Raw genomic sequence first — 12160 nt, forward strand, 5'->3', positions numbered from 1 at the left:
TCTTTAAATATACAGTTTATATATATATATATATAATTAGTATTTAAAAAGGGATAGAGCTAGATTTATATCTCTATATCTCTAGATGTATCTCTATAAGGATAGAGATACATGTATATCTGTAAGGATAGAGATAGATGTATATTTATAGGGATAGAGATAGATGTATATTTATAGGGATAGAGTTAGCTGGAGATAGTCCAGTCCGCCTCACAGGACGGGGGGGGTTTGATGAGAGAGGAGAGCTGGTGACAAGGTGTCAACCATCGCTGTCACTGGTCCATCTGACCAGGAGCATGGCTTCAATAATAAACCAATAAATAACCAATAAATAACGATTAAACATAACCAATACATAACAAATAAATAACCAATTAATAAACCAATAAATAACCAATAAATAAACCATTAAATAACCATAGATTACCAATAATTTACCAATAAATACCCAATGTATAACCAATAAATAAACCAATAAATAACCAATAATTAATCAATAATTAACAAATAAATAACCAATAACTGAAATAATAAATAACCCTTAATTAATCAATAATAAATGAATAAAGAAACAAATCAATAATTAAACAATAAATAAACCAATAAATAAACCAATAAACCAATCATGAATAACCAATAAATCAACCTACGCGTTGAATGGAGATAGGGCGGATATCACACGAGACATCATCAGGTCACCCCCAAGGCCCTGAGGTCTGATGAAGACGATGAGGAAGATGAAGGAGGCTCCCTGCTGAGAGCCGCTCATCGTCACCGTGACGACGAAGCTCAATGTATTTATAACGACAGCAACAGGACACCACCCAGTGGGGGGGTCCTACTTTAGGACTGCTACCCCCATGATATCACATCCACCGCTTAACCATGACTCCTAACCCCTCACTGTGACTCCTAACCCCTCACTGTGACTCCTAACCCCTAACCATGACTCCTAACCCCTAACCGTGACTCCTAACCCCTAACCGTGACTCCTAACCCCTAACCGTGACTCCTAACCCCTCACTGTGACTCCTAACCCCTCACTGTGACTCCTAACCCCTCACTGTGACTCCTAACCCCTAACCATGACTCCTAACCCCTCACTATGACTCCTAACCCCTCACTGTGACTCCTAACCCCTCACTGTGACTCCTAACCCCTAACCATGACTCCTAACCCCTCACTGTGACTCCTAACCCCTAACCCTGACTCCTAACCCCTAACCATGACTCCTAACCCCTAGCCATGACTCCTAACCCCTAGCCATAACTCCTTACCCCTAGCTATGACTCCTAACCCCTAACCATGACTCCTAACCACTAGCTATGACTCCTAACCCCTAACCATGACTCCTAACCCCTCACTATGACTCCTAACCCCTCACTATGAATCCTAATCCCTAGCTATGACTCCTTACACCTCACTGTGACTCCTAACCCCTAACCATGACTCCTAACCCCTAGCTATGACTCCTAACCACTAACGATGGTCTGGGGGTCGAGAACAACAGGCAGGCCCCCGTCTCTCACTCACTCACCGATTCATTCATTCACTCACTCACTCACTCACTCACTCACTCCAAGCCGCCCGCAAACTCCCTCTCTCACCCACACCCTCACTTTCTCATTCACATTCTCTCATTCATTCACTCTCTCACTCATTCACTATTTCTCATTCTCTCTCTCATTCACTCAATCTCACTCATTCACTCAATCACTCACTCACTCACTCTCGCTCTCTTGCACTCTCTCACTCACCCCCGGCTACCCACCCACTAACTCACACACACACACACACACACACACACACACACACACACACACACACACACACACGCATACACAAACACAACTATCGTGACGGAAGCATGAATTAACATTTGTGAAGTAAAAAGTACAAATACCACGACATTTAACGCGTGTAATGGAGTAGAGATAAAGTAGAGATGGACGTCTCGCTCGCTCGCCCCTCGCTCGCCCCTCGCTCTCTTCCCATTGTCTCTCTCTCTCTCTCTCATTGCTGGCCAATCTCTATGACATTCACACCTTCAACACACGCACACACACACACACACACACACACACACACACACACACACACACCGCTGTGTCACGCTGAGCGGTGTTTGATGCTGGGAGCTGGCCGCCCCCCCGCTGCCTCTGATCCTATCAGACTCATTAGAGGCTGACGGAGGCTAATGGAGTCAGAGACGACTCATCTCAGCTGTATGGGTCAGCATCTTCATCATCATCATCATCATCATCATCATCATCATCATCATCAGACTCATCACTTATCACTCATCAGGGGTCTTGTTTCAATTATTTTAAAAAAGCTCACAAAGTAAACTGAGTTTACTGTAGATTATTAAACAAATCAACACACACACACACGCACACACTTTATAAACACACTCGCACACACACGCACAAGCACACACTTTATGAACACACACAGACACACACACATAAACACATACGCATAAACATACAAAAATACATACAGACAAACACACACAACACACACGCACACACACACACACAAACACACACAGACATGCACACATTAACGCAAGCACACACACACCCACCCACACAATCCTCCTGATATGGCCCCGTCTTGTCTCGGGACCCCCAGACCGTCCTTCCTCCCCGCACCTTGATGTGACACTAAGTTATGGAGGACGAGAGACATAACAAGGTCTGACACGTCCCGTGACGTCCGGACCCGCTATAAATACAGGGGCGCAAGTTAGAGAGAGGAGACCAACCTGCAGCCTCCTCCAATCACAGCCGGGAACCAGAGGACCGAGAACCGCAGACAAGAGGACCGAGACAAGTGAAGAGAACGGAGAGGAGTGAAGGGAATCGAGAGAAGTTAAGAGAACCGAGAGAAGTGAAGGGAATCGAGAGAAGTTTAGAGAACCGAGAGGAGCGAAGGGAATCGAGAGAAGTGAAGAGACCAGTCCGTGTCAGTGAGGGTTCAGGACGTCGCAGCATGGACCGGGTCCGCGCAGTGCTCTACCTGTCCGTATGCCTGTCGGTGGCGACAGCTGCTTTAACTTCTCGCTCAGAGGACCCCCAAGAGCTGCGAGATCCCGAGGAACAGCGAGACCATCGAGACCCCTACTACCGCTTCAGCACCGACGGTCTGGTAAGACCCTCACACACACACACACACACACACACACACACACACACACACACACACACACACACACACACACACATATTAATATATATTAATATTAATATATATACACACCTTTAAACACACTATATACATATATATATACATATACACGTCTATAATATATATGATGTGGTGAGAGACTGTATATATACACTAAATATATATATATAGTGTAATAGTGTAAGGATCTCTTACCATATAAATACATCTTCATATATATATATATATAAATACATTTATATACACATACATACATGTATGTGTACATATGTATATATATGGTAAGATAAGATAGATAGATATTACACTATATATATTATTATAAATATTATAGATATTGTAAATATGATCAATCATATACATTATTAATATACATATATGTATATGTGGATGCAAATATATATGTTTATGTCCATACATATAAACAAATGTATGTACGCATGTATATATATACGTATATACGTATATATATATTTGAAAATACGTAAAGTATAGTAATATTTATATTACTGTAAATGAATATATTGATCCCGATATGTAAGCATTATACTGGGAATAACGACACCCCTGAGTGATCTATCTTATTAATACATCAACGATACTGTATATTATTATGGCTATCATAAATACATGTTTTTCTGCAACGATGGTAAAGTGTTGTTGTGCTGTAGACATGGTAACGTGTTGAAGCGCTGTAACCATGGTAACGTGGTGATGCGCTGTAACCATGATAACATGTTGTCGTGCTGTAACCATGGTAGCGTGTTTTCGTGCTGTAACCATGTCAACGTGTGTTTCAGGCGGAGCTGCTTCAGGAAGAAGATCTTTCGGTGGAGAAGAGAGCCAGCATCATCCCACGGGTATTACCTTCCTCTTCATCAATCACTGACATTATTACAACTATTGTTGTTAGGCTTCATTCTTTCTTTCTTTCTTTCTTTCTTTCTTTCTTTCTTTCTTTCTTTCTTTCTGTCTTATTCTCTACAATCTTTGGGACCCTACCCTTCCACATTGTTCACCCTGAGACTCCATTCCACTTTCCAATTTTTAACCGTTATCCTTTGTTCAAACATTTAACAAATCGCCACACTTTTTCCAGAATCTTAGTTCAACAGTTTATTTCATACCGGCTTGTGGTTTTTCAGTTGGTCTCATTGACGTTGAGGCTAGAGCATGAGGACGTTCTAGAAGACGCTCTAGCCTGAGGTGGCTATCGCTAAAGCTATTATTATTATTATTAATATGATCCCTTGGTTGCCAGATATTAAACATAAATCACTTTTACCATCATTATTAGACTCATGTATTAATAGTTATACAGCACTTTAATCATAATTATTTCAGATATTAAAAATAATAGATAACTTCAGTCATCATTATTCATTTCTAAGGTTTTTTTTTAATCTTTCCCTTATGACATCATAAGTGGGCGTGTCCACCTAGATATGTGCTGGATAGAGCAGTCTACCAGCCTACCCAGTGGAATGAAGCAGACGTTGCTCATCTACCCGTCACACATCTAGGTGGACACGCCCACCTGTGATGTCATAAGGGGAAGATTTCCAAAACGGCTTGTAACGGCGAATCACACTCACCCCTGGTGGCATGTCATGGGACCATTAAAATGCTGTAGTAGGCTGAGGTGGTGGACTCTCTCTCTCTCTCTCTCCAGTGTGACGTGGGCGAGCGATGTGCCATGAAGCACGGACCTCGCATCGGGCGTCTGTGTGACTGCATGAGAGGAGCTGCCTGCAACACCTTCTTCCTGCGGTGCTACTGACCCTAGTACTGCTACTGATACTACAATACTACTACTGAAACTACTGACACTAATACTAACATTAATACTACTACTGATCCTGCTGAAACTAATACTACAAAACTTCTGCTAATACTACAATACTACTATTGACACTACAATACTACTACTGACACTAATACTACAATACTACTACTGATGCTACAGACACTAAGGCTACTACTGATCCTACTAGTACTACTGACATTAAACACACCAACACACAACTATACACACCATTGATACACAGAATCTGCACAAACACAGAAGAATACACTAATGAACCGTATGTCTGCACAAAAGTGTCCACTCTAACACACACCCTAATGGGCATTGATACACACATAACACAAACACACACGTATACACAAACACTTACACAGGTGTTTGGGTTTATGTTCTTGTGTTGGATTAATTATTATTTTTATTAAATGAATCATCTTGATAAAGCTGTCTCAGGTGATTTTATTTGTTGCATGCACACTAACATGTCCTCATGATTCATGAACACTAACATGTCCTTATGAACTAACTCGATATTAACCTGAACCCCTTCTAGTCTCTACTGGTCTTTGCTGTCTCTACTGGTCTCTACTGGCGCTACATCTCTATTGGTCTATACTGGTCTCCACTGGTGTCAATTGTTATCTACTGTCTCTACTGGTCTCCATGTAGGCGATAATTAATGTAAATAGATGTGTAACCATGGTAAAAGGGGTCCTTGAAGAGCCGATGCTGTAGACTTGTGAGTCTTGTAATCGGATTAGACCGCTTCTGACTGGATTAGACCAGGTCATGTGACGTCATGTGACCATCTCCACCACCGTATCAGGTCAGACAACAGCTTTGCTTACGTTTTATGGAATACTTTAACAAATACCTTTAGACCTATGTACTGTTATACATTATAAAGTACTTTAACTATTACCTGTAGGCCCATGTACTGTGATAAACAGTGATACATTCTGAAATACCTTAACTAAATACCTTCAGACCTATGTACTTTGATAAACTGACACATTACTGTGATATACTGTATGAAATAAAGTCATATATGAAAGTAATGTATCACATTCATATATCACAGTAATTTATCACAATGATATATTCATGTGATACATTACTTTCATAAATGACTGTGATACATTACTGTGATAAACTGTGATAAATGACTGTGATCATTATTGTGATATATGACTGGGATACAGGAATGTGATAGTGACTGTGATACGTGACTGATATATGACTGTGATACATGACTGTGATACATTACTTTGATATGACTGTGATACATGACTGTGAAATAGGACTGTGATCATTACTGTGATACATCACTGTTATACATTAATGTTTTAAACTGTAATACATTACTCTGATACATGACTGCGATACATTACTGTGATACATTACTGTGATATATGACTGTGATACATTACTATATTACATTATAGTGCTATATCACTGTTACATGACTGTTACATTACTGTGATACATGACTGTGATAGATTACTGTGATACGTTACTGTGATACATGACTTTGATACATGACTGTGATACATGACTGTTACACATTACTGTGATATATGACTTAGATACATGACTTTGATACATGAATGTTACATGACTGTGATACATTACTCTGATACATGACTGTGATACATTACTGTGATATATGACTGTGATACATTACTATATTACATTATAGTGCTATATGACTGTTACATGACTGTTACATTACTGTGATACATGACTGTGATAGATTACTGTGATACATGACTGTGATACATGACTGTTACATGACTGTGAAACATAACTGTTACATGACTGTGAAACATAACTGTTACATGACTGTGATACATTACTATATTACATTATGGTGCTATATGACTGTTACATTACTGTGATACATGACTGTGATAGATTACTGTGATACATTACTGTGATACATGACTGTGATACATGACTGTTACATGACTGCGATACATTACTGTGATACATGACTGTGATAGATTACTGTGATACATGACTGTGAAACATAACTGTTACATTACTGTGATACATTACTGTGATACATGACTGTGATAGATTACTGTGATACGTTACTGTGATACATAACTTTGATACATGACTGTGATACATGACTGTGATACATAACTGTTACATTACTGTGATACATGACTTGGATACATTAGTGTGATACATGACTTTGATACATGAATGTTACATGACTGTGATACATGACTTTGATACATTACTGTGATACATGACTGTGATACATGAATGTTACATGACTGTGATACATGACTTTGATACATGACTGTGATACATGAATGTTACATGACTGTGATACATGACTTTGATACATTACTGTGATACATGACTGTGATACATGAATGTTACATGACTGATACATGACTGTGATACATGACTGTGATACACAGGGATGAAGACGAAGCTCCGAAGCTGATGCACAGAGAGGCGTAGGAAGAAGGGCGTGGCCCACTAGCTGCTAGCTGCTAGCGTTGAGCGGGCTCGACGGGGGGATGAGGTCTCTGGGGCCGGCCGTGGTCCTCTGCTTGGCTATCCTCCTTCTGTCCCCGGCGCTTCCCGCTGAGGGGAGCCTGCCAGAGCTGACCAGCCCCCCCACGGACCAGCTGGGACCTGTACGTACTTAATACATACTTATACTACACTTTATATAATATATTATAGGTTATGCTAAACTTTACAATATACGTTATAGTACACATTCTCCTGTTTGCTAAATATTACATATTATACTACACTTTCTGTTAGATAATATACTACACTTTAAATAATATATTATAGGTTATACTAAACTTTACAATATATATTATACTACTCTATTATATACTATAGATACAACTCTCTCTCTCTCTCTCTCTCTCTCTCTATATATGTAGACAGAGAGATATATTGAATAAATACATAAAAACAGGTAGAATCTAAATCTAATTTTAGACATAGCTGCGTCTGATCGGTGGTAAGGAGGTTTCCCCCCAGGTGAGCCCCCCCCCCGGCAGGGCGGTCTGCCCCCACTCAGACAACCGACTCCCCGGAGTGTGTCGACGCCTGCGCAGACGGAGAATCACCGTCCTGGTAATACTACTGAGAACTACTAACAGACCGATAATACTACTGAGATCTACTAACAGACCGATAATACTACTGAGAACTACTAACAGACCGATAATACTACTGAGATCTACTAACAGACCGATAATACTACTGAGAACTACTAACAGACCCGATAATACTACTGAGAACTACTAACAGACCTGATACTACTGAGAACTACTAACAGACCCGATAATACTACTGAGAACTACTAACAGACCGATAATACTACTGAGAACTACTAACAGACCCGATAATACTACTGAGAACTACTAACAGACCGATAATACTACTGAGAACTACTAACAGACCCGATAATACTACTGAGAACTACTAACAGACCGATAATACTACTGAGAACTACTAACAGACCTGATACTACTGAGAACTACTAACAGACCCGATAATACTACTGAGAACTACTAACAGACCGATAATACTACTGAGAACTACTAACAGACCCGATAATACTACTGAGAACTACTAACAGACCCGATAATACTACTGAGAACTACTAACAGACCGATAATACTACTGAGAACTACTAACAGACCCGATAATACTACTGAGAACTACTAACAGACCCAATAATACTACTGAGAACTACTAACAGACCGATAATACTACTGAGAACTACTAACAGACCCGATAATACTACTGAGATCTACTAACAGACCCGATAATACTACTGAGAACTACTTACGGACCCGATAATACTACTGAGAACTACTAACAGACCCGATAATACTACTGAGAACTACTAACAGACCGATAATACTACTGAGAACTACTAACAGACCCGATAATACTACTGAGAACTACTAACAGACCGATAATACTACTGAGAACTACTAACAGACCCGATAATACTACTGAGAACTACTAACAGACCGATAATACTACTGAGAACTACTAACAGACCGATAATACTACTGAGAACTACTAACAGACCCGATAATACTACTGAGAACTACTAACAGACCGATAATACTACTGAGAACTACTAACAGACCCGATAATACTTCTGAGATCTACTAACAGACCCGATAATACTACTGAGAACTACTAACAGACCGATAATACTACTGAGAACTACTAACAGACCCGATAATACTACTGAGAACTACTAACAGACCCGATAATACTACTGAGAACTACTAACAGACCGATAATACTACTGAGAACTACTAACAGACCCGATAATACTACTGAGAACTACTTCCGGACCCGATAATACTACTGAGATCTACTAACGGACCCGATAATACTACTGAGAACTACTAACAGACCCGATAATACTACTGAGAACTACTAACAGACCCGATAATACTACTGAGAACTACTAACAGACCCGATAATACTACTGAGAACTACTAACAGACCCGATACTATCTCTCTCCCCCCCTCAGTGCAACTCGGATAAGTTCTGCTCCAGGCCCAGTGGGTCCAGGTCGCTACGGCGATGGTCTGGGGGTTCGAGTCCCGGTCAGACCTGTCGCTGCCCCCGAGCCTCACGCTGCTCCCACGTCTTTATAAGGAGTTCCCTGTGATGTCATCACAGCGCCGTACCTCTATATAAGGAGCTTCCTCTGATGTCACATGCACACCTGAAAATATTTGATTAGACGTGTTAGATGTGATAACGGTAGTTTATGATTGATAATATACTGTAAGATGTAATAAATGGATTTTATGATTGATTATAGACTGTTAGATGCAATAAATGGATTTTATGATTGATTATAGACTGTTAGATGCAATAAATTGATTTTATGATTGATTATACTGTTAAGATGTAATAAATTGATAATATGATTGACTATACTAGGGCGTTGGTTACTTTGCATCCAATTAAAACAAGACCCACGGACTACAGGTGTAAACCAGTATAGAATAGATGTTAAGTTAAACCAGTATAGTGTACAGAGGTAAAGTTTAACCAGTTGTGGCATCCCGCACCTTAAACCTCGGCCCGGGCGGGTCCGAGGATCAGTAGTGGACGGGGTATACCGCCGCCACCCACCAGCCGGCGACAGAGAGCACCACGTCTCTTCCCCCAATCAGCGAGATGGGGGACACCTGGCCGCAGGGAGGAGAAAGCGCCAGAGCCGGCTTAAAAAGGACCACAGAGCGGGAGACGAGAGACACGAAGGGATTACGCGACACGCCAGCGGACTAAAGGCTCACGGAGACCATAGAGCGAGAACTCATATTCCTGATTCTTGTTGAATAAACGCCGAGTGCGGCTTAACCCTTGTTTAACGTGTGATTCGTACCGGGAACCTGGCACTTTGGGAAGCAGGCTACCACACAGTGTAACGCACAGGTGTAAACCAGTATAGGTTAAAGGTGTAAAGATAAACCAGTAAAATGTACAGGTATAGACCAGTAGAGTGCAAAGATAAACCGATATAACAAACAGGTGTAAACCAGTACAGATGTAAAGATAAACAAACCACAACTTAACTACATTGACATGTTATAAAACTTTGATTCTTTATTTTTGCATAAAATTCCAAGAAGCAGTCGACGGCAGAATGGTTTGAAGAGGAACACCAAGATGAATCTAACTAACCCTCTCAGCTGGTTAGCAGTGAGTTACCAGTGAGTTAGTAGTGTGAGTTACCAGTGAGTGTTGACGCCTCAACACCAACGGCCCTCACCCTTTAGTTAGGCTGCTGGACCAGTGGACATGAAGCGCTGATCCTAGAACTGGTACGAGACCTGGACTAGACCAGCGCTAGGGACCAGTGGACATGAAGCGCTGACCCTAGAACTGGTACGAGACCTGGACTAGACCAGCGCTAGGGACCAGTGGACACGAAGCGCTGACCCTAGAACTGGTACGAGACCTGGACTAGACCAGCGCTAGGGACCAGTGGACACGAAGCGCTGACCCTAGAACTGGTATGAGACCTGGACTAGACCAGCGCTAGGGACCAGTGGACAAGAAGCGCTGACCCTAGAACTGGTACGAGACCTGGACTAGACCAGCGCTAGGGACCAGTGGTATACTAGAAGTTCTGGACTAAAGACGGCAAAGGGCGCATGGGAATACTGTCGGTTTAATGTGCTCCGAAGAAGACCACGCGGGGGGCAGACCTGCAGGGGGTAAAGGTGGAATAGAACCACCAGACCGGACCTCATCCTCAGCCTATAGACCGGTCTGCTCAGAGTCCTCCTCAGCCTATAGACCGGTCTGCTCAGAGTCCTCCTCAGCCTATAGACCGGTCTGCTCAGAGTCCTCCTCAGCCTATAGACCGGTCTGCTCAGAGTCCTCCTCAGTCTATAGACCGGTCTGCTCAGAGTCCTCCTCAGTCTATAGACCGGTCTGCTCAGAGTCCTCCTCAGTCTATAGACCGGTCTGCTCAGAGTCCTCCTCAGTCTATAGACCGGTCTGCTCAGAGTCCTCTTCAGTCTATAGACCGGTCTGCTCAGAGTCCTCCTCAGTCTATAGACCGGTCTGCTCAGAGTCCTCCTCAGTCTATAGACCGGTCTGCTCAGAGTCCTCCTCAGTCTATAGACCGGTCTGCTCAGAGTCCTCCTCAGTCTATAGACCGGTCTGCTCAGAGTCCTCCTCAGTCTATAGACCGGTCTGCTCAGAGTCCTCTTCAGTCTATAGACCGGTCTGCTCAGAGTCCTCCTCAGTCTATAGACCGGTCTGCTCAGAGTCCTCCTCAGTCTATAGACCGGTCTGCTCAGAGTCCTCCTCAGCCTACAGACCGGTCTGCTCAGAGTCCTCCTCAGTCTATAGACCGTACTGCTCAGAGTCCTCCTCAGTCTATAGACCGGTCTGCTCAGAGTCCTCTTCAGTCTATAGACCGGTCTGCTCAGAGTCCTCCTCAGCCTATAGACCGGTCTGCTCAGAGTCCTCTTCAGTCTATAGACCGGTCTGCTCAGAGTCCTCTTCAGTCTATAGACCGGTCTGCTCAGAGTCCTCCTCAGTCTATAGACCGGTCTGCTCAGAGTCCTCCTCAGTCTATAGACCGGTCTGCTCAGAGTCCTCCTCAGTCTATAGACCGGGCTGCTCAG

At 42.3% G+C, this 12160-nt stretch overlaps 1 protein-coding gene across 3 annotated transcripts; it reads left to right on the forward strand.

Annotated features, from left to right (window-relative positions):
• The first annotated feature begins 2871 nt into the window (after positions 1 to 2871).
• Positions 2872 to 9946, forward strand: cart4 (cocaine- and amphetamine-regulated transcript 4). 3 transcript variants are annotated; one of them, XM_079749126.1, is made up of 6 exons: positions 2872 to 3153; positions 3993 to 4052; positions 4865 to 4977; positions 7432 to 7653; positions 8015 to 8110; positions 9538 to 9946. In XM_079749126.1, exons 1-3 carry the CDS (start codon positions 2998 to 3000, stop codon positions 4970 to 4972), a joined length of 324 nt encoding a protein of 107 aa, XP_079605252.1. In that variant the 5' UTR covers positions 2872 to 2997; the 3' UTR covers positions 4973 to 4977; positions 7432 to 7653; positions 8015 to 8110; positions 9538 to 9946. The 3 variants fall into 3 exon arrangements, with proteins under 3 accessions (XP_079605252.1, XP_079605251.1, XP_079605250.1); XM_079749125.1 differs by having other exon boundaries at positions 4865 to 7653; positions 7973 to 8110; XM_079749124.1 differs by having other exon boundaries at positions 4865 to 7653.
• The last annotated feature ends 2214 nt before the right edge of the window (positions 9947 to 12160 follow it).

Source organism: Pollachius pollachius, assembly GCF_949987615.1.
Source record: "Pollachius pollachius genome assembly, chromosome: 13".
Lineage (NCBI taxonomy): Eukaryota > Metazoa > Chordata > Actinopteri > Gadiformes > Gadidae > Pollachius > Pollachius pollachius.

Excerpts from the sequence above, each read along its gene's own strand:
- cart4 (XM_079749125.1), top strand. The coding sequence starts at position 2,998 with ATGGACCGGGTCCGCGCAGTGCTCTACCTGTCCGTATGCCTGTCGGTG. Across the intron at positions 3,154-3,992 it reads GCTTCAGCACCGACGGTCTG|GCGGAGCTGCTTCAGGAAGA; the intron begins GTAAGACCCTCA and ends CGTGTGTTTCAG. Across the intron at positions 4,053-4,864 it reads GAGCCAGCATCATCCCACGG|TGTGACGTGGGCGAGCGATG; the intron begins GTATTACCTTCC and ends CTCTCTCTCCAG.